Source organism: Delphinapterus leucas, chromosome 7 (assembly GCF_059928025.1).
Source record: "Delphinapterus leucas isolate spDelLeu-1000000601 "Yukka" chromosome 7, BTC_Dleu_Yukka2, whole genome shotgun sequence".
Lineage (NCBI taxonomy): Eukaryota > Metazoa > Chordata > Mammalia > Artiodactyla > Monodontidae > Delphinapterus > Delphinapterus leucas.
The window spans coordinates 69,045,217-69,070,245 of record NC_143135.1 but is presented as its reverse complement, the minus strand read 5'-3'; the positions used below and the strand labels follow the sequence as shown (position 1 = coordinate 69,070,245).

General features: G+C 35.7%; 1 protein-coding gene across 1 annotated transcript in view; it reads right to left on the bottom strand.

Moving 5' to 3' along the window:
- DEUP1 (deuterosome assembly protein 1) overlaps positions 1-25,029 on the bottom strand; it is a 104,463-nt gene that overhangs the window by 28,726 nt on the left and 50,708 nt on the right. The window contains 4 exon segments of the mRNA XM_089915872.1: positions 14,563-14,649; positions 16,348-16,545; positions 21,217-21,322; positions 24,723-24,868. Coding sequence (XP_089771998.1) covers positions 14,563-14,649; positions 16,348-16,545; positions 21,217-21,322; positions 24,723-24,868 — 537 coding nt within the window.

Genomic DNA, 25,029 nt, shown 5'->3' with positions numbered 1-25,029 from the left:
GACTATAACGAGCTAAAGAAGGACATAGCATAATGACAAAGGGATCAATTCAAGAAAAAGATATAACAATTGTAAATATATATGCACCCAACATGGGAGCACCTAAATACATAAGCAAATATTAACAAACATAAAAGGAGAAAGTGAAAGTAATACAATAATAGTAGGGGACTATAACAACCTACTTACATCAGTGGACTCATCATCCAGATAGAAAATCAATAAGGAAATACTGCCCATAAATGACACACTAGAGCAGTTAGAATTAATAGATACATACAAAACATTTCATCCCAAACCAGCAGAATACACGTTCTTTTCAAGTGCACATGGAAAATTCTCTAGAATAGATCACATGCTAGGCCGGAAACAAGTCTCAATACATTTAAGAAAATTGAAATTATATCAAGCATCTTTTTCGACTACAATACTGTAAGACTAGAAATAACTAAATGGAAAATTGTAAAAACAAAACAAAACAAAACAAAACATGCTGTTAAACAACAAATTGGTCACTGAAGAAATAAAGAGAAAATACAAATATCTGGAGACAAATGAAAATGGAAACACAATTTGAAATCTATAGGAATGAAGCAAAAGCAGTTCCAAGAGAGAAGTTTATAGTGATATCAGCCTACCTCAGGAAACAATAAAAAATCTCAAACAATCTAACCTTGCACCTAAAGAAACTAGAAAAAGAAGAATAAACAAAACCCACACTTAGCAGAAGGAAAGAAATCATAAGATTAGAGCATAAATAGATGAATTAGAAGCTAAAAAAATAGAAAACATTAATGACACTAAGAGCTGCTCCTTTTAAAATATAAAAAATTGATAAACTTTTTAAAAGATAAAAAATTGATAAATTTTTTAAATGAGTCGGACTCATAAAAAAAAGAAATACAGCCCAAATAAATAAAATCAGAAATGAAAATGGAAAAATTACAACTGACACCACAGAAACACCAAGGATTGTAAAAGATTATTATGAATAATTATACACCAATAAAATGGACAACCAAGAGGAAATGGATAAATTTTTAGAAATGTACAATCTTCCAAAACTGAATCAAGAAGTAGAAAATATGAACAGACATTACGAGTCATGAAATTGAAGCAGTAATCAAAAAACTCCCGACAAATAAAAGTTAAGGATCAGACAACTTCACAGGTTAATTCTACCAAACATTTAAAGAAGAGTTAATGCTGATCCTTTTCAAACTATTCCAAAATATTGAGGGGGAAGGAATGCTTCTGAACTCATTCTGTGAGGCCAGCATCAGATTGATGCTGAAACCAAAGACACCACACACACACACACACACACACCCCTTCTGTTGATATTGGCATCAACAGGCCAATATCACTGCTGAACATAGATGCAAAAGTCCTCAACAAAATACCAGCAAATCTAGCTCAACAACACTTTAAAAAGATTATACGCCATGATCAAGTGGGATTTAACCCAGGGATGCATGGATGGTTCAATATCTGCAAATCAATCAATTTGATACACCACAGTAACAAATTGAAGAATAAAAGTCATGTGATCATCACAATAGATACAGATAAAGCTTTATGACAAAATTCAACATCCATTTATGATAAAAGCTCTCCAGAAAGTGGGCATAGAGGGAACATACCTCAACATAATAGAGGCCCTATATGACAAACCCACAGTTAACATCATACTCAACAGTGAAAAGCTGAAAGCAATTCCTCTAAGATCAATACCAAGACAAGGATACCCACCCTTGCCACTTATTTAACATAGTACTGGAAGTCCTAGCCACAGTAACGAGACAAGAAAAACAAATAAAAGGATTTCAAATTGGAAAAGAAGAAGTAAAACTGTCACTGTTTGTAGATGACATGAAACGATATATAGAAAACCCTCAAGATGCCACCAAAAAACTATTAGATGTAATAAATGAATTCAGTAAGTTTCAGGATACAAAATTAATATACAGAAATCCTTTGCATTCCTATACACTAATAATGAACTATCAGAAAGAGAAATTAAAAAAACATTCCCATTTATAATCACATTAAAAAAATAAAATACCTGGGAATAAATCGACCTAAGGGGGTGAAAGACCTATACCTGGAAAACTATAAGACACTGATGAAAGAAACTGAAGATTACTGAAACAAATGGAAAGATATACTGTGCCCATAAGTTGGAAGAATTAATATTGTTAAAATGACCCTTTTCCCCAAGGCAATCTACAGAGTCAATGCAATCCCTTTCAAAATACCAACCGTATTTTTCACAGCACTAGCAGAAATAATTCTAAAACTTGTTTAGAAATGCAAAAGACCTTGAATAACCAAAAGAAATCTTGAGAATGGAGAACAAAGCTGGATATATCATGCTCCCTGACTTTAGACTATACTACAAAGCTACTGTAATCAAAATAGTATGGCACTGGCACAAAAATAGTACATTGATCAATGGAACAGACTAGAGAGCCCAGAAATAAATCCACACTTATATGGTCATTAATCTACAACAAAGGAGGCAAGAATATACAATGGGAAAAAGCCTCTTCAATAAATGGTGTTGGGAAAACTGGACAGCTACATGCAAAAGAATCAAACTGGACTACTCTCACGCCATTCATAAAATAAACACAGAATGGATTAAAGATTTAAATGTAAGACCTGAAATCAAAGAACTCCTAGAAGGAAACATAGGCAGTATACTCATTTACACTGGTCTTAGTAATATCGTTTTTGGATCTGTCTCCTCAGGCAAGGGAAACAAAAGCAAAAATAAACAAGTGTGTTTACATCAAACTAAAAAGCTTTTGCACAGGGAAGGAAACTATAAACAAAATGAAAAGGCAGCTTAACAAGTGGGAGAAGATATTTGTAAATGATACATCTGATAAGGGGTTAATATCCAAAATATATAAAGAACTGATACAACTCAACATCAAAAAATAAAACTGATTAAAAAATGTGGATGTCAATAGACATACAGATGACTAAAAGACATGAAAAGATGCTCAACATCGCTAATCATCAAGGAAATGCAAATCAAAACCACAATGTGATTATCTGTTAACACCTGTTAGAAAGGCTATCATAAAAAAGACAGAAAATAACAAGTGTTGGTGAGGATGTGGAGAAAAGCAATGTTCGTGCACTACTGGTGGGAATATAAATTGGTACAGTCTCTAAGGAAAAAAATATGGAGGTTCCTCAAAAAATTAAAAACAGAACTGTCATATGATCCAGCAATTTCACATCTGGGTATTTACCTAAAGAAAACAAAAACACTAACCCAATAGCTAAGATACGGAAAAAACCTAAATGTCCATCAATAGACAAATGGATAAAGAAGATGTGGTGTATATATACAATGGAATATTATTCAGCCATAATTTAAAAAAATGAAATCTTGCTATTTGGGACAACAAGTGGATCTAGTGGATGGATCTAGAGGTTATTATGCTAACTGAAATAAGTCAGACTGAGAAGGACAAATACCATATAATCTCACTTATACATGGAATCTAAAAAACAAAACAAAACAGACTCAAGGATACACAGAACAAACTGATGGTTGCCAGAGGGGAGGGCATAAGGGTGGATAGGTGAAATAAGTGAAGGGGATTTATAAAATAAATAAGCAATGGGATGTACTAAACAGCATATGGAATATGGTCAATAATACTGAAATAACTTTATATGGGACAGATGGTTACTAGACTATTGTGATCATTTCATAATATATGCAAATGTTGAATCACTATGAGGCACACCTGAAACCAACATATTTTATGTCAAGTACATTTCAATTAAAATAACCTTCCTATATGAAGTAAAATGTTACATAAAATATATATGATTAAATGCTATTTTAATAAGATCATATTGAAGGCTATACATCAATGGCATTCCATTTTATGATAGCCCATTAACAAATCTTTAGACATATATATTATATATGTGTGTATATATATATATATATATATATATATATATATATATATGTGTTAGGTTCTCCAGATGTAATCAAATATCAAAAAGTGACTCTGCCTTTATGGAAAATATAATAAAATTGAGTAGGCTAAAGTAACATGTATGAAAAAATAGTAAATAATATAGATATGGTATAATTATGTGTTAAATTATGTTGCACCAAGTAGGAACTCAAATGTTTTCTGAATCAATGAATGTCAACAATTACTGGGATTGAGATCATCCAGAAAGTGAGATAAGACAAGGCTTCAGTGATCTTTTTAATGATATTAGAAATGATTTTCATGATAACTTATTCATGCTTCTTAGACTACAGGTGAGTCCCATAAATCTGCAAGTATTCATTGAGCCCTACACTATACCAAACCCTACATGAAGAAAAAGTATAAAACATAGTCCACTTCTTCCCTCAAGAAGTCTATGATTGATGAGACAAAACATACCCATACTAAACAATTAAAAAAATAAAAGAAGACAATTCTAAACTTAGTGCTAAACTGTTATAACTAAGTGCTAAAGAAAGTCAAAGACAGGAGAACTAAATGGACCCTAGAGTAATGGGAAATGAATTCATGGAGGAAATAAAATTTAATCTAGTCCCTTAAGGGACTGGTAGGATTTTTTTTTTTTTTTTTTTTTTTTTGCAGTACGCGGGCCTCTCACTGTTGTGGCCTCTCGCATTGCGGAACACAGGCTCCGGACGCACAGGCTCAGTGGCCATGGCTCACGAGCCCAGCTGCTCCGTGGCACGTGGGATCCTCCCGGACCGGGGCACGAACCCGTGTCCCCTGCATCTGCAGGCGGACTCTCAACCACTGCACCACCAGGGAAGCCCGGGACTGGTAGGATTTAATAAAGAAAAGGGTATGTCTTTACTCTCGTAGAGTAAAGGAAAGGTGGAGGACATATTATAGGTTAATTAATTCATCATTCACTCATTCATTTATTCATTCACTCATCCAACAGAAGATTTTTTCAGTGCCTCCTATATTCAGGCACTATAGTAAGTGCTGAGGTACAATGGTAAACTAGGACCATAACTGCCCTCAGTGAGCCTACTGGTAAGGGGATGGGTAGCTGACAAGAAACAGGTAATTTTAATATTGTGGTATGATAGGTGTTAAGTAAAGGATGCTATGATGGCTTCGAGGAGGGGCTCTTAACAGAGGAAAATCGGGGAAGATTTCGTATAACACGTAAAATTTATGTGGAGAGACTTGAAACATTAATAGGGCATGGCCATGTGAAGTAGGGAAAGGGGATTTTTAGGTAGAAGGAAAAGCATGTGCAAAGGCCTGGTAATAAGAAAGAACATGAGAAATGAGCATCACACACACAGATGAGAATAAGCTACTCTAGCTATAGTGGAGGCTTTGTGTAAGTCACTACAGGGAAACAAAGTGGGTGAGCCAGATTAAGGAAGCCGTGGAATGTAAAGAGTTCTGACTTCCTATGGGAAATTGAGCACATGTTCTACAAGGAAAGCTTATGTAAAGAAAGCATATCTGGTCTGAGAAGTGCCCAACTTGGAAGCCATTCTATGACCCAGAAGAGATAACTGACATTATCTCTATCCTTTAAGAGAAAGTACACAGCCAGAGAAGCAGAGGGCCAAGGCCAAATCTGAAGGATGAGTAGAGGAAGAAGGGTGAGGAGCCAGTGAAGAAAACAGAAGAAACAGAACCACGGGATATAATAACAGTTAATACCATGCACTTGGAGTTATCAAGCTATGTGATCTTGGGCAAATTACTTACAAGCTATGTGATCTTGGGCAAATTACTTAAAAACTTAAAGATTTCATTTCTTTTTCTGTGAAATTGGGATAATAATACCTACCCTACACACACGGTATAAGGATGTAGACACTAATGTATGTAAAGTATTCGGCAGAGGGCAAGGCATGTAGTAAACACCCAATGAACAGCAGCTCTTTGTTGTTATACAGCTCTACCAGTTTCCCTGACTTTTTATCTCTAGTCTCTGTACATTATATTACCTTATCATGACTCATTCCCGCCACTCTGTCTGGCTAATTATTCCTCAGATGCCTTTTCTGACTCCCAATACTGGGTAGGTAACCCCTATACAGCCCCCTGCACTCTGCAATTTCCTATCACTCTTTAGCATAACTATCTAGTTAATTGTCTGTATCCACTAATGTATGTCTCCTTCCACTAATATTAAGCTCCATGAATTCAAGGATGTAGTCTGACTTACAATCCTAACATACTGTCTGACATATAGCAGACATTCAGTAAGTATTTACAGAATGAATGAAAACATTCTGTGGTGATTGTGGCATGCGATAAATACAGAACAGAATAGAGAACCCAGAAATAAACCCATACATGTACAGTCAACTAATCTTTGACAAGGGCACCAAGAACACACCATGGGGAAAGGATGGTCTTTTCAATAAGTGTTGTTGGGAAAACTAGACGTTCACAAGCAAACAAATGAAACTAGACCTCTATCGTAGACTACTCACAAAAACTAACTCAAAATAGATTAAAGACTTAAATGTAAGACCTGAAGCTGTAAAACTCCTAGAAGAAAACACAAGGGAAATAGCTGTTTAACATGGGCCCTGGCAATGATATTTTGGATATAACACCAAAAGCACAGGCAACAAAAGCAAAAGTAGACAAGTGGGACTACACCAAACTGAAAAGCTTCCTGCACAGCAAAGGAAACAATCGACAGAGTGAAGAGGCAACCTATGGAATGGGAGAAAATATTTGCCAACCATTTATCTGAAAAGGGGTTAATTTCCACAATATATAACAAACTCATTCAACTTAACAGCAAAAATATGAACAATAAAAATTGGGCAAAGGGCCTGAATAGACATTTTTCTAAAGAAGACATACAAATGGCAAGAGACACATGAAAAAGTTATTAACATCACTAATCATCAAGGAAATGCAAATCGAAACCGCAATGAGATATCACCTCACACCTGTTAGGATGGCTAGTATCAGAATGGCAAAAGATAACAAGTGTTGGTGAGAATGCGGAGCAAAGAGAACTCTTGTACACTGCTGATGGGAATATAAAGTGGAGAAGCCACTATGGAAAACTGTACGGAGGTTCCTGAAAAAATTAAAAATAGAACTACCATATGACCCAGCAATCCCACATCTGGGTATATATCTAAAGGAAATGAAATCAGTATTTTGAAGAGATATCTGCACTCCCATGTTCATTGCAGCATTGTTCACAATAGCTAAAATATGGAAACAACCTAAGTGTCTATGAATGGATGAATGGATACAGAAAATTCCACATAATGGAATATTATTCAGCCATAAAAAGAAGGAAATCCTGCCATTTGTGACAACATGGGTGAACCTGGAGGACATTATGCTAAGTGACATGATCCAGACAGAGAAAAACAAATGCTGTATGATTGCAGTTATATGTGGAATTTCTTTAAAAAGTCAAACTGATAGAAGCAGAGAGTAGAATGGTGGTTGCCAGGGGCTATCTGGGTGGGGGGGTGGAATAAGCAGATGTTGAATCAAAGAATACAAACTTTCATTTATAAGGTGAAAAGCTTCAGGAGATCTAATGTACAGCATAATGACTATAGTTAATAATACTGTATTGTACACTGAGAATTAGCAAAGAGAGTAGATCTTAAGTGTTCTTACCACGTACACACACAAATGGTAACTGTGTGAGTGAAGGATGTGTTAAATAATTTGTGGTAATCATTTCACAATGTATATATACATCAAATCATCACATTGTATACTTTAAATATATACAATTTTACTTGTCAATTATACCTTAATAAATCTAGGGGGGAACAAAAGAAAGCTTTAAGAAACCAATGTGAAACTGACTAACTTCATTAAAACTTGAGTGCTAACTTCTCTGTGGGATATATATTTTCTAATATTCTTGTTTTGAGGAGTGAGGGAGACTTGGAAGTTGGCATCTTGCTGCATCTCCCCTGTACCATGTTTATTTCTAAACTTTTGCTCCTGAGCCAAGTGAGTGAGGCTCCTGTCAGGGAAAGCTGGTGAAGACTCCTTCCCTCCCTCAGAGAAAGCAGGGCCACGTAACCTAGGAGGGGCTTGGCTGGGTTATATTAGCCCTCTTGGGTGTGCCTGATCGTCCAGTTCTCAGAGACCAAGCCCACTCTATGACTGGCAGAGTGCATTTGAAGAGAAACATATAGGAAAACATTTCACAGCAAAATTGATGGGATGCAGCAAAAGCTATATCCAGAGGAACACACAGAGCTTTAAAAACCCTTACAATTAAAGAAAAAGATATAAAATTAAGAAATTCAGTATTTATCTTAAGATATTAGACAAAGTACAACAAAACAAATCAGGAAGAGGAAATTAATAAAAGACAGTAATAATGAAATTAGGAAGAATAAATAATAACAAATCCAAAGTCAATACTTTTAATACTAAGAAAATAAGCAATGATTCTGTGTGCCAGACTTAAAAAAGAGAGAGAGTTAAACTATACAAACTTACAATTAAGAAAGGAAACAAATACAGAATATAGAAGAGATGCAAAGAACTTTAGGATATTACTCCCTTTGGTAACAAGGAAACATACTGGAATGGGTAAAGATTTCCTAGAAAAATAAAAATGACCACAAACAACCTAAGAAGAAGTGAAATTTGAATATACCAGGTACCCTGAAAGAGAATAGAAAGGTAATTGAAAATCTACTTCGCTGAACTTCAGTTACATATATATACATTCTTTTTTATATCCTTTTCCATTATGGTTTATCTTCACTGGTTCAACGTCCAGACAGTTTCATAGCTAAGCTCCTTCTAACCTTTAAAGAACTGTAATTCCAATATTATTTAAACCATGCTAGACTGCTCATAAATATGGAAAGCCCCCAATTTATGTTATAAAGCCAGCATAACTGTATAACAAGCAAGATAAAAGAGAACTATATACAAATCTCATTTATACACACACATCTTAATTTCTAAATAAAATATTACCACATAGAATCCAGAAATATATCAAAACTGTTAGAGTATGACTGTGATATGTTGAAGTCCTAACCATTATTAATGCCTTAGAATGGGACTTTACTTGTAAACAGGATCTTTACTGAGGTAATCAAATAAAAAATGAGGTCATCAGGGTGGACCCTAATCCAATATGACAGGTATTCTATAAAAAAGGGAAATGTGGACACCGGGAAAGACATGCATAGAGGGAAGGTGATATGAAGAAACAGAAAGAAGATGGCCATGTGAAGACAAATCATTGGAGTGATGCATCTACAATCCAAGGATTGCCAAAGATTGTTGGCAAATCACTAGAGGCTATAAACAGGCAACGATGAATCCTCCCACACAGGTTTCAGAGGGAGCATGGCCCTGTTGACACCTTGATTTTAGACTTCTAGCTTCCAGAACTATACAACAGTTTCTATTGTTTTAAGCCACCCAGTTTGTGGTACTTTGTTATGACAGCACTAGAAAGTGAATACAATGACCAAGAAGGTTTATTCCAGGAATTCAAAGGTGGATCAATATCAGCAAATCTGTCAATCATAGTCTATTACACATCAACAAATTAATGGACAAAAACTACATGATGTCACATATGCTGAAAAGGCATGTGATAAAACCAGCAGCAAATCTTAAAAACCCTAATTAGGAATAGAAAGACAAAATAAAGACCATAAGTCAAGAACAAATATCCTAAACAGTAAAACTCTAAAACAATTTCATCAATTAGACAAATTTGTCAACAATCACTATTATTATTTAATATTCTCTTGGAAGTGCTAGCAAGTTCAATATGACAAAAATTACTGATATGAACAGGAGAAAGGAAGAGATCAGCTATTTTTGTTGAGACAACTGCATATCTCAAAAAACTTAAGAATCTCTAGTAAAATGCCTACTAAAATTAAAAGATAATTTGGCTTTTTTTTCTATATTAGCAGTAAGTTTTTAGATATGGAAAAAGGAAAATATTCTACTTACAATAGTGACAAGAATTATAAAATGCTTGAGAATAAATTTAAAAAGAAAGGCACAGAATTTATACAAAGACGATTGTAAGGTCTTATGGAAGAGCATAAAATAAGAGATGAAGAAATGGAAAGCCATGCCATATTCTTGGATGGCAAATTTTACTATTATAAAAATGCCAGTTCTTTCAAAGATAATATATAAACTTAATTCAATTCCAAATAGAATCCAACAGGAAATTATCGGGAGAAACTGGATTAATTGAGCTTAATATTTATATAAAAATTTAAATCGGATTCCTGTTTTATATCACACGCAAAAGTGTAATCCAAATGGATCAAAGACTTAGATGAAGAATATAAAAATCTTTGAATAAACTATATGTATTGTCTAGAAGTTGGAAGAACCATGTTACACAAGGAAATTCAGATGCTATAAACAAAAGGATGTACATGTTTGACAAATAAGTTTAAAATTTTTTGTATGATAAAAAGATATCATAAATAAAATTAGAAACAGCAAATTTAGAAAAATGCTGTTATAAATTGACAAGAAAAAGATTGCCCAAAGGAAATGAGTTTGAGCTTTGCTCGAGAAAAACGAGCAAAGAATATAACTAATTTATAGTACATTGTCAATAAATACACAAAAATATGCTCACTGTAGTCAGGGAAATGCAAATTACACTACTATTGAGATATCACTTTACACCCATCAGACCGACAAAAATATAAAATAGCAATAACACCTATTATTGCCACTAAGGATGAAAGAAAAGGGTACTCTCATACAGAGACGGCAGAAATATGATTCAACAAATATTTTAAAATTAAAACGTATTCTTTGAATCGGCAATTCCATTCTCAGAAAGCTATTCCAAGATGTATGTACAAGGATGATTTTGACAGTATTGTGTATCTGTGTAAAAATCTAGAAAGTTATTAATTATGAATGAATTACAGTTGACCCTTGAACAACAGGGGTTTGAACTGTGTGGGCCCACTATACATGGATTTTTTTCACTAAATACGTACCACAGTACTACAAGACCCACAGTTGGTTGAATCCTCAGATATGGAGAAGGGCTGACTATAAAGTTATGTACAGGCTTTTGACTGCATGGAGTCAGCACCCTTGACCCCTGCGTTATTCAAGGGTCAACCATAATTCTGAAAAAATAGCTGAATAACTTTTGATACATTCACATCATGGGATATTATTAAGCTACTCTATACAATCAAATAAGACCTAAACTTGTTGACATAGGATCTGCAAAGGATACAAGACACAGAGAAGTGTGTAAAATCTAAACCATTTTTTAAAAAAAATTAAAACCTCTAAATAGGTATATGACCACACACACACACAAACATATATGATAAAACACAAAATGATACATACTGAATAGTTAACGTGCTATCTGGTGGATGGGTTATGAGGTGGCTAGAGAAATGGAGGAAAGGGGAAGGGGAGAAGCAAGAGAAAAAGAGAGACTGCACTAAAATCACTAGTGTGTAAGTTACTCTTCAATTCATTAAAATTTGTATATACCTTACATGACTATATATACATTTATTTTTTCTAAGAAATTAAGAAAAATAAAAAGGTGTTTCTCTACTGACTTGTAGAGATGTCCGTGATACATAGTCAAAAGGCAGTTTAGAATAATGTATATATTACACATGTATTTCTGTAAAACAACACTCAGCTCATCCCTCCTAAGTGTGTACACCAGCAAGGAAAAAGTTAAAGAATGCTACACACTAGCTGGTTAGCACTGAATATCTCTGGAGTCCAAACTGGGATTGGGGATAGGAGCAGAGATAATTAGCTTCTTCTTTACACATCTTCACGTGTTTTATTTCTTGAAAAAATGAAAACCAATAAATGAACAAAGCCAAATGCCTACAGGAGCCAGAGTGAAGCAGGCTTAGTGGGGGCTGTGACGAACTGTGAATACACAGCTTTTTTAGTTTTAGTTGTGAATACACAACTAAAAACATCCAGATTGGGGGCTTCCCTGGTGGCGCAGTGGTTGAGAGTCCACCTGCCGATGCAGCGGACACGGGTTCGTGCCCCAGTCCGGGAAGATCCCACATGCCTCAGAGCGGCTGGGCCCGTGAGCCATGGCCGCTGAGCCTGCGCGTCCGGAGCCTGTGCTCCGCAACGGGAGAGGCCACAACAGTGAGAGGCCCGTGTACCGCAAAAAAAAAAAAAAAATCCAGATTGAAATGTAAAAAATTAACATAAAAACCATATATTTGAGAGAGAGAAAGACATAGATGAGGGCAGGATCCTAAATAACGTTTTCGTGTGTCCAGTTTAGAAAAAAAAGTCCTTGTGTTAAACAGATTTTCTGTAACAGACAGGGAAATCACACATACTTTACTTTTTATCCATTTATACTCCAATCACAGGATCCATAACAAGGCCCAAAGAAGAATGCAGAATGCTTCTATTCTTTGATGCTAGAATACAGGCTATTAGGAGAACAAGGACATACTATCACAGAAATATAGTATCATCATAGGCAGAACACGCTTTGACATAAATTGTAGCAATATTTTTTTGGATCTGTCTCCTAAAGCAAAGGAAATAAAAGCAGAAAAACCACAAATGAGACCTAATTAAACTTAAAAGCTTTTGCATAACAAAGGAAACCATCAACAAAATGAGAAGACAACCTACTGAATGGGAGAAAATATTTGCAAATGATATGACCAATAAGGGTTAATATCAAAAACAGCTCATACACTCAACATCAAAAAAACAAACAACCCGATTAAAAACTAGGCAGAAGAACTGAATAGACATTTTTCCAACGAGGACATTCAGATGGCCAACAGGCACATGAAAAAATGCTCAACATTCTTAATCATCAGAGAAATGCAAATTAAAACCACAATGAGATATCACCTCACACCTGTTGGAATGGCTCTCATCAAAAAGAACACAAATAACAAATGTTGGTGAGAATGTGGAGAAAAGGGAACTGTCACACACTGTTGATGGGAATGTAAATTGGTGCAGTCACTGTGGAAAACAGTACGGAGGTTTTTCAGAAAACTAAAAATAGAAATACCATATGACCCAGCAATTTCATTCACGGGTATGTATCTGAGAAAAACAAAAAACACTGATTCAAAAAGATATATGCACCCCAATGTTCACAGCAGCATTATTTACAATTGCCAAGATACAGAAGCAACCTAAGTGTCCACCAACAGGTGAATGGATAAAGATGATGTGGTACACACACACACACACACACACACACACACACACAATGGAATACTACTCAGCCATAAAAAAGAATGAAATTTTGCCATGTGCAACAACATGGATGGACTTGGAGGGTATTATGCTAAGTGAAATAAGTCAGAGAAAGACAAATACTGTATGATATCACTTATATGTATAATCTAAAAAATACAACAAACTGGTGAACATAACAAAAAAGAAAGAGATTCACAGATATAGAGATAGGGGTAGGGGATTAAGAGGTACAAACTATCATGTATAAAATAAACTATGAGGATGTACTGTATAACACAGGAAATACAGCCAATATTTTACAACTATAAATAGTGTATAACCTTTAAAATTGTGAGTCACTATGTAGTATACCTGTAACTTATATAATATTGTAAATCAACTATACTTCAATTAAAAAAGCAAAAATAAAATACTGACAAAAAAAGAAATACAGTATCCTGGCTTAAGAAAGGACTTTGGAAAACGCCCGGTCCAACTTCCTCACTTTACAGCCGAGGAATGTGAGGCCAGGTTAAGCGACTGCCGTACTCGATTCCCTCCATTCCTTGCATGGCAGAAAATTATTTTATCTCAGAATTTTCACTCAGAGCAAATAAATGGTAGACAAGTAACAATGGTATTTCATTAGTTCAATAAATAAAAGTTCTTCTATTTTACATGTAAAAAACCAACCCTCAACTGTTATATTAAACATTTGAAATGAAAGGCACAGAACCTGTTTAAGTTGCCTCGTGTAAACCTGTAAAGACACTGCTTGAAACCACACGGTCAGTCCTCAATCATTCACTGATCCATCCTTTTTATTCAACCAGCATTCACTGAACACTGTCTATACTCCTGACGCTGGGAGGTACTCTTGATACACACATTAGTGAGGCACAGTCTTTGTTCACCATCCAGTGGGGAAGTGATAAGCTATGAAACAAGTTGGACCCAAAATACAAACCAAGTGTAGATGGAATGATTTATTCTGACTGGAGTTTCAGGAGCAGCTTCATCAAGGGGAAAGTTGACACATGAGTCAGGCCATGTAGGATGTAGGATTCCAGAGGCAACAGCAAGAGCAAAAGCAAGGAAGTAGTGTGTTTGAGGAAATGATCAGAATTGAGCCCAACGCAAGAAAAGAACAAGGGAGAAAACTAGAAATTCACAAGTTCTAGCCTGAGGATAAAAGTAAATTCAATCTAAGTGCAAGATAATTTGCCACCCCATCTCCTGCATGCCTGACATGTGGGAAGCATTCAGTAAAGAATGTCTGGGTAAATCCTGACCAACTAAGTAATCTCTCTGTTCAAGTTACTGAATGATTTCAGCATATTACCATGTACCGTCCAGGGTCTAAATCTCCCATCATGCCTTTCAAGTGTGTGTTTTCAGTTCTGACAGCTTTATCTCTCTTATCTGAGACCTGAAAGGAGATTAGTAGTTAAAAGTGAATGTAAAATTCATAATAAAGGTTCACAATTCTATGAAAATTAATTTTATTTTGTTAATGTAAATATTTTCAAAGTGTAGTGAAGGGAAACACTTCTTAGGCAGGATCATCATAAATCAGGTATTTTCATTCAGTTCTCAGATCTTTAGCAGGCCCCATTTTACCCTCCTTTTCTGATTGGTGCTAAATTAAAAATAGATACTTACAATAATGATTCATTATACTTTTCTATTCCAAAATTCCATTTCTCACTTCTATTTTTTTATGGTATGCAAATTACCATCAGAAAAATTGCAGTTTTAAAAACATGCTTGAATAATAGTGTCCGTTAAATTTGTTCATGACCTGATTAATTTTTACAATATGCAAATATGATTTCATGTTTAATTTTGTTCTTCTTGATACTTCTGCCAAATTTCCTTCTTTTTTGTGACAACTTCATTTTGTCTCCTCATTTATTTTTTTCCCTAATTTCTTCTACTTAAGAGCACTTAGACATAGCATTTGCCCTTTTATTTATCTAGGGCTCATTTCCATATAAAACACTTCCCTTAAAAAGGTTTACTTTTGTAAATTACAAAATATATTCTCCTTGACAAAAATCTAAAAATATAGAAGAATATAAAGGTGAAAATAAAAATCATTCATGATCCAACTACCCAGATCACTGTTAACACCTGTAAAAATATCATTTCCTTTACAGGTGCAACCAATGCTATTGTCCTATCTATGCTGTTTTCCTGTAATATTATACAAATTAATCACAGTTTAAAGCTTATAATTGGGCAAAGGCAGAATCTTTTCTTGTTTTTACAATACTCAGGATTGAAATAGCCCTGTTATTTATGAAGTAACCCTCATATGCCTAGAAAATTATTGAATGGTGCTCTCAAAAACCCTATTTGGTGGTGAGATGAATTGGGAGATTGGGATTGACATATATACACTGATATGTATAAAATAGCTAACAAATAAGAACTTGCTGTATAAAAATGAATAAATAAAATAAAATTTAAAAATCCCTCTATATTTGGGGTAAAAACACTGAGAAACCCTATACTTTCAGTAGCAGGCCACCAATTTGATGATGAGTATGGGACTGAGGGAATTTCAAAATGAATAGGAGGGGAGGGAGGGAGGGAAGACTTAGAAGTCACTTGCAGTATTTTAACAGTAGAACGTTACAATGGCTGTTTTTCCCCATGAGCCACGCTATGCATTGAGTGAATGTTCAGTAAATATGAACTAATCTTTGTGTTTCATGTCCATTTTTTAAAACTCTAAAATAAAGGTATGAAATGTCCAAGAAAAACTGGAGTAGAAGCTTTTTTTAAGATACAAATGTTAATAGAAGAGAACTATGGAAAACAAATACAGGAAGAAATCTTTGGCCAGAGCATGCTGTGGGAGGTGATCAGAATATGGGTCACTAGAAAATGTTAGCATGAGATTTAAAGAAATTTTCTTGTGCTGTCACTTGTTTCCCTGGTTCTTGTCTGATGACACTTTGCATTATCTCACCAAGGTTTTATGTGACTCCACAAAGCATTTCTGTGCTGTTAGTCTCAGAAACAATACAAGAAATACAACCCTTTTATTAATCAATAAGGAAGGCGACTATTTGCACTGAGCAAGAGTGACCTGGACAGGTGCTTCCTGCCGCTTGCATACCTGTTGTTTCACCAACATTTTCTCTTTTATTTCTAACTCCATTTTTAACTGTCTTTCCAGAAATGCAGCTTTCTTCATGATAGTTGCTATAGTGATTTCCTTCTGATGAAGCTCCTCTGTTAGGTCAGAGATTTCATTCCTCATTCTTTCCTGCTCAGAGCTATGGTACTCTTCCTCCTGATAGAGTTGGCTTCTTATCTGCAGCAGACACTTTCCAGAAAATAGTAACAAATCCTTTATACAGCAGCTGAAAGGTTTTATTGGCCATGTTCGGTCTTCCCATCCTATCTTAAAACTTTGCCAGACCTCACTTTACCCTCCTTTTCTGATCAATGCTAAATGAAAAAGAAACTTACAATAATGATTCATTTACTTTTTCCTTCCAATTTCAAAAATTTTTTTTCACTTCTATTTTCTATTGTATGTAAGTCCTCGCCAACTACTGATACCACTTTAATGACGACTTTGACAGGAAGGTGGGGAAAGTATTATCAAGCACTTTCCCCCCGGCTTCACTGAGGTATAATTGCTATACAAAAACTGTACATAGTTTGTGGATAAAATTTGGTGAGTTTGGACACACACTTGTGTTACTATCACCATAATCAAGAAAATAAACATGACCATTACCCCTAAAAGTTTCTTTGTGTCCCTTTGTTGTTTTAATTTTGTGTACGTGTGGTAAGAATACTTAACTCAAGCTCTACCTTCTTAACAAAGTTTTAAGTGCACAATACCTTATTGTTTACTGTTGCACTGTGTTGTACAGCAGGCTGTGGAACTCACTCATCTCGTGTAACTTACTTGATACCCATTAAGCCACCACTCCGGACTTGGTGCCATGGAAGAGCTCTGGACCCACAGCGCAGAGGCTGATGAGCCATTTTTTAGGGAGAAAAAAATTGGCTAAGAGAGGTTAAGTGACCCGCTCAAATTCATAAAACTATTAACTGGCAGAGCTGGGTCTAGAACTTAGGACTGTTGGATCTAAATTCAGTGCTTTTTGGGACTAAATCATGCTGTACTATTTGCGACTGAACACTATGTTTTTTAGAATCTTGCTACAATAAATTTCAAACTTAAAGTGTCCATCAAAAAGCAACACCTACATTTCTTAAGCCGGTGGAGTCTCATATTCTTAACTTTAGCTAAACCTTCCACGGTAGAAACCTCTGGATCACCCTGGACTCCTCCCCTCCCTCATCCTCCCAAATCAAGTCAGGTAGCAAGTTCTGTCCCTTCTGTTTCAACCTCTCTTAAATCTCACCTCTGCTTTCCATTCCTACTGCCACTGTCTTAGTCCAGCCTCCTCCCGTCTTTCTAGAAATCTTTCACTCTCTCTAATTCTTGAGGTTCAGAGATAAAGTATGTAATTACCGGTCTCAAAAAAAAAAATCACAGTCCATCGGGGGAAACAGGAAAATAAACAGTTAGAACACAGTGTAGCAACTGATATCAGCAGTATGTAGTGGAGTAGTGCTTACTCCAGCCTGGGGATGCCAGGATAGGATTCCCAGAGGAAGGGACATCGCACTGAATACTGAAGGATGAATGGAAGCCAGATGGAAGAGAGAGATGGAGGTGAGCTCCCAGGCAACGAATGCAGTGAAGGAGTGGGGTCAGAGGGAGAAGGCATACTCAGTGAACCAAAAGGAGTTTGGAGTGGCTGGGACTTGGCGCGTTGTGAGAAGTAAGGCTGGACAGTTAAGGAGGGGCCATTCACAAAGAGATTTATATGAATTTACCCCTCGGAACTTACTTCAAAAACTTTTTTTTCATTTCATCTTTAAACATCTCAGGATATATCTCTAAAAGAATAGCGGTGTGCTCTCTCTCTTTTCTAACATAACCAGAATACCATTATAATGTCTTAAAAATATTAACAACAATTCCTCAATATCATACAATATCCAGGCACTATCAAATTTAAAATTATATCAGAAGTGTAATGGATGGTTTTCAGGTTTGCTTATTTGAATTGAGATCTAAATATGGTCCACACATTGAGACTGGCACCTATCTTTTTTTTTTTTTTTCCGGTACGCGGGCCTCTCACTGTTGTGGCCTCTCCCGTTGCAGAGCACAGGCTCCGGACACGCAGGCTCAGCGGCCATGGCTCATGGGCCCAGCCGCTCCGCGGCACGTGGGATCTTCCCTGACCGGGGCACGAACCCGTGTCCCCTGCATCGGCAGGCGGCCTCTCAACCACTGTGCCACCAGGGAAGCCCCGGCACCTATCTTTTTAAAGCCTCTCTTTGTGCATGCATGTGCGTGTGCACGTGTGTGTGTGTGTGTGTTCTGAGTACTCTGCATACATCGTCTTATTTAATCACCACAATCTCTATATTCCAGATCAGAAAATTAAGATACATAACTGTTCACAGTCACATTCTTGGTGACAGGCAGTCTGATTCCAGGTCCTTACCCATTGTTCTACGTAACCCCTGTGAGCATAGCCCTAGAACGTGGTTCCCACATTGGAAAAAAGCTAGAGTGGGATGACCTAACATGGAAAGTTCTCAGGTCAGTAAGGCAACCATGGTCCAGCCTCAGGCTTTATACCATCAATTTCTCATCTAAGTCTATTCTTTTTACTAAAATTTTCAGAATTTCAGAGTTGGACATAACCTTAGAAATCACATGGTCTAACTCCATCATTAAAAAAATGGAAAAACAAAGGCTCATAGGGAAAGGAACTGACTGGGTCTAAGTTATCCAGCTCCTAAGAGCAGAAGCGTAGACTAGGAGACTGAAGTACAAATACCCTCACCCCAGGACAATAGTACACATCTCCTTTCGTCTCCCATCTTCTCTCTCCAATTTTTTCTCTTACAATTTATTTGATGAACAATGGGGTTGTTCTATCATTTGCCCCAATTTGGATTTTGCTGATTGCATCCCCATGGTGTAGTTTAACATGTTCTCTTAAAATGGTATTTTTAAAATGTGGGGAAAAAAAGAATATATTATCATGAAGAAGGAGTAAACTATTTTCATTATTTTCACAACATTTAGATATTAAAACATGCTATACTGCAAAATTTCTTTTTAAATGAGATGAATTTACCTAGCTGTAAATGACTTTTGGCTTTATTAAAAATGTCAATTTTATCACAAAATAAGTTACTAAAAATCGTTCTATATTGACAAAAGAGAAAGAAATAAAACACTTGCAAGATTCATAATACATGGCTCTTGTTGGTTTTATTACAAGAGAATGAAAATGCTCTCTACAAACACTTCCCAGAAACTATAGCTATTTATACACAATTCATTTGTTACCTTTTCTGCACAGCAATGCATTATCTAGAGGTCTCCCAGAGTCTGTAAAGAGATTTGTGTCTTGCAGTCTCTCCCTCCACATCAAAACTGTGCAAAATCAGTAGATTCCTTCTAAGTTTTATTACTCTACCTAAATCTATGAGGTTAAGAACGGTGTAACTATACTTTAGGAGGATTTAATCAACCTTTTATCATAATGTATTCACTGGGGACTCCAGTCAAGAACAGTTTTTAAAGTTATATTTTAAAATATCAGTAAAATAAGTTTCATGGGATTATGTGAAAAATATAAGGAAAATGATAATTAATTCATAACACCTTTTCTACACTTAATAGTTGCCTGACAGTCAATTCTTCAGGAGATGGGATTTGCCTTTTACATTATATTTCCTACAGAAATAAGCAGTACAGCAACAGTCCTACTAGATACTCAATAAATGTTTGTTTAATTTATACAAACAACTGAATTTATAACCCTATACAATTATGGGAGTCTTCAGCCTTAATATTAATTAATTTGTTCTCTAAATATTTATTTTCACTCATCGTGTGTCAGGCACTTTGCTGGGCACTGGATGATAATTCAAAGCCACATCCAGTATTTTCCTGCTTTTAAAAATTGTTTAGACTATATAGCACTGAATATTCTGTGTAATCCTTAAACTGAAAGACCAGAGAAGTGGGTAGCAGCCGTGAGAAACTCATGGGAAAGCCACTACTGAATTTGACGAGAGGAAGAAGAGAAGACAGTTTTTGTAGCTGCCTAGCTCCTGGCAGAGTACTTGGCACATGTTAGGTGCTCAATGACAAAATGTGGGTGTCACCAATAACAATAGCAGCCAACATCTATTAGGTGCTTCCTCTGAGCTAGGTAGGCCCCGTTTTAAGCACTTTACTTGCATTATTTTATGGATTTAATGGAAGAGTATGAATTCATACTCTTAAAGGAAGAGTATGAATTCTGGAGCCAGATTGCCTGGATTCAAATCCGGCCACTGCTACTTACTAGTTATATAATATTGGTGGAAATTACTGACCTTCTCTGTGCTTTAGCTTCCTTAAATGTAAAGGAGGATAGTATTAGTACCTACCTTATAAGATGGTTGTGAGGAATACATGAATTAGGATTTGTTAAGCCCTTAGAACAGCTTCTGGCACATGGCAAGAGTTGTTTAAGCTTGTTTAATCCTCATCACAACCTTGTGAGGTAGGGCGAATTATCCCACCCCCATCCTAGGAATGAGAAACATAAGCAGCTCGCATAGGCAGCTTCCCAAAGCTCATGCACCTAGTGTGTGGTTGAGTGCAGGCCTCTGCTCTCACACTTCCTGCGCTCAGCTACCCTGCACCGAGCCACAGGCCCTCTGTGTTTCCTGGGCAGTCTCCCAGCAGCAGAGTGATGACCTAAGGTTTGTCTTTCTTACAGCATCACACAGAAGAGTGTCAGAATTAGCAGCTCGGTAGGTTATTATCTTAGGAGAAAACACAGAAGGAAAAAGAAGGGAGTGAGAGGGAAGATGTTTTTCCCCCTTTGTATTCAGAGACTTCAGATCTGACTGGAAGAACAAAGCTCGTTATTTGCCATACCTTGTTCAATTCTTTTTCATGATTTGGTTGATCTGGGGTCACTGCAAACAGCTCTTTCCGTTGTTTTTCTGATTCTTTAATAGATGGTGAATAAGATGATTCAATTCTACAAATTATAATGAGTAAAAATTAAGCTTAACTTGATAAATTGTTACGATTATATTGTTAATTTAGGCCATCATAGGATGCAGAGATAGATTATTAGTCTTCTGGAAACATTTCTAGTTACAGAAATGGCAAGTTCTAAGACATTCAGGTCCCATAAGTATTTGCATATTTAACTGAGTGCAAATAGTCTTAGTGAAAAAAATAAAACCTAGTTATTAATATGGAATTTCAATTATACATTAAAAATTGGCTGAATACTGGATTTGCATATGTAGATAAGATTTTTGGATAAGATGAAAAGACTGTTTGGTATAATAAAATAGCTTGGGAGCCAGTTTAAAAAAGAAAATAAACCTGACCTGCTTCTACATTGTGGAAAGGAGCTATGTCAGGAGATGTCCGAGGGGAGCCGCTACTCTGTAAAAGTGATTCAAAATGATTAAATCTGACAGGCTACCCAGAGAGAGTGCAAATATGTCTATTTTTTGGCTGCTCAATTTATAAAATGGAATAGCAACCATATATGGACACTAGAGAGGAAAGGCAGAAACTAGTATAAAAAGTACCACTTCCATAGGAAGGTTGGAGAACTAGAAACAGGTAATGTTCACTTCCACATCAGGGAGGTTGGTAAAATTAAAAAAACATTAAAACAGAAAAATAAAGATAACCAGGCAAGAAAAGAAACATGCTTTCCACTATTGCTGGACTAACCTGGTAGAGTCTGGGGTTTTGAGGAATGTACCCACCTATAAGTGAGTATAATTTTAGATTTCCAAAGAGCTTTTTAAAAAGTTCCACAAATCAAAAACTTAAGCCACACATTCAAACACAACAAAATCTGAGTAATGATAGAGAAATAACTAATGTAAAGATGGAAAATAAAGGGCTCTTTTAAAAGGTATAAATTAATAGTGGTATCCCTGAGGTACATATGTCTGGACTGGACTGCTTTCTTTCTGATTATCAAATATACATGTTAAGTGTAGAAAACAGTTTATCAGAGTATATACTACGATAAATTGTCATCTAGGAAAAACTGTTGTCAGCATTTTTGTGTACATTAATTGTCTTTTTTGCCTGTGCATATGTGTATAAAAACATACATGTTTCCTGTACAATTAGAATGTACTGAACACATTATTTTTCAGTCCGCTTTTGTTTCCCACTCAGTAATATATTGTGAGTATTTTATCCAATATTCTCCTAAAACATTATTTCAGGATCAATCTTAAATTTCTCTTATTTGCTATGATTTTAAAAAGGTAAAAAATGAAATTTCCTATTTTTTTAATTCTTCCTAAGCAATTCAGGGAGTGGAATGCTGAACTGAATGGTAAAACCTCATAATGACCTCATAAATTTCAGTGAGTGAATGGAACAAACATCAAGCTTTAATGTGGACAGGTTTAAAGAAGAAAACAATAATCATGCTAATATAAAGATATAAAGGAACTATCATTTAGCTTGTAAGAAGGGAATGCAGAAATTATTTTTATAACTCTCAGAACATATCAGCCCAAGGTGTTTCTATAAGTGAGAAAAGAAAAAGCTAACAAAACCTTAGCATTATGGAGAAAGGTTCTGAAAATGAATGAAGACATTATAATGCTACTATTATAAAGCTATTGTGTGTCTACACTCAGTAGCCTTGGCTGCTTCACCTTAATACAGCTGTAAAGACAAAACAGAGTCTAAATAAAAAAAAAAACCCAAAACGATAAAGAGGATAGAATCATGTTCATATGAGAACAAACTAAAAGAATTAGAAACTTTCAGTGGGAAAGATGAAGGCTGAGAAGACTCTGCCCAAAGTCTAAAATACAATGGAAGCTGTGAAAAGTTAAATATCTATCTTTTCATCAAATCTCAGAATACTAGAACTGAAGAATATCCTCCAAATGAGAAAGATGTAGCTTGGAGACCAAAATATATACCAACTTAAATAGAAGATGGCAAGCAGGCATACCAGAAGAGTTGTATTAGCCAAATATGTGAATAACTGCAAGATTTTAGATTAAATCATGTATTGAAGGACAGTTGGCAATGTCTGGAATTCAGCATTGGCCTTGTGAGGAAGTTCCAGAGAAAATACCTACAATGCTCTTCACAAACCAGAGCTAGACATGGGTTGAATGGTTTGCTCTTGTAGGAAACTTCTTACGTTTTTAGGCATATACATTCCTTGCGCGAAGATGTTTCTCACCAACTCACCACACTGGGACAGTGCCTTGCACATAATATATTTCCAATGGATTAATGATCAGTGGTGATGACATATAGCTTATATATCTGAGCACTCTATAATGCTAACTGGCTAACAGGCATTCTACCATCCTTGGTTAGATGCACAGTAGGTCATTTTTACGAATCTTAATTTGCCATTTGTTGTTAAGTGTAGACCTCAAAGAAATGCTAGCAGATCCCACAACTTTGAAGAAATAATTATTGCCTTTAAAACAATGTAATTATCCTCCAATAAAACATCCCTTACCATTTGGCTACTCAGTTTCTAAAATCCTATCATTGGTCTGGCATTCGCCTTCAGATGTATGAAGGATTCAAGTTCTAGTGAGAATCAGAACATCAGTGAATAGTTAGAGCAGTCAAACTGTCTATTCACAAACATAAACATTTAATAATTCTCTGGAGTCCCATTTCCTTTGTGGTTATGTAGTACACAACATCTGTCTGATTTTAAAAAAGAAGTCTGGTCTAACAAAACCCTTAACGGAACTGACACGGTGGTGAGTGTGGAGGCCAAAATAAATACAACATTTATGAGTGAAAAGTTAGTAACAGGTTTAAGGCCAACAAAATAAAAATACTTGAAAAATATGGAATAAATCTTATGTATCAACATTGATAATTAAATACCAGCTCTAAACTATTGTTTTTAAGATATTCTGAAGAAGAAAGTTCTAAGAAAGTCTCTGACTTCATTATGACACATAAATATCCACATATCAGAACATGATATAATTTTCTAGGTGAGTAAAGATACTGATTTTGAAGATAAAATAATCACTAACTTTTTTTTTGTTTTTGCGGTACGCAGGCCTCTCACTGTTGTGGCCTCTCCCGTTGCGGAGCACAGGCTCCGGATGCACAGGCTCAGCGGCCATGGCTCACGGGCCCAGCCGCTCCGTGGCATGTGGGATCTTCCCGGACCGGGGCACGAACCCGTGTCCCCTGCATCGGCAGGCGGACTCTCAACCACTGCGCCACCAGGGAAGTCCCCACTAACTTTATTTTTAATATCTAATATTACCTAATAATTAACAGCATGTTAATACAAAACTGACTTTTAATTCTAGTTTCAAATATAAAACTCTTAAAAATATTCAAACATGATGTTTTGAATAGTTTTTCTCTGGCTGCTGAATATAAAAATATACCTTTTTTTATTTTCTGGAGCACTTTGGCACTCTCCTAGTTTTAATAATTCTCTGTGCAACTGCAATCGTTCCATTTCTATAATTCTCAAGAGATCATCACGTGATTGTAACTCACTTTTCACCTCTGAGAGTCCTGCTGCCATGGCCTAAATAAAAACATCAAAAAATTTCAATCCTCACATTTGGATACCATGATGTATAATACTTTTAAAAATATTTAACATCTATGAAGCAGCCTAATTTCAAATGAACTGATATATAATCCTTTGCTGGATCTGTCTTACAGAATTTCATTCATTTATTCAAC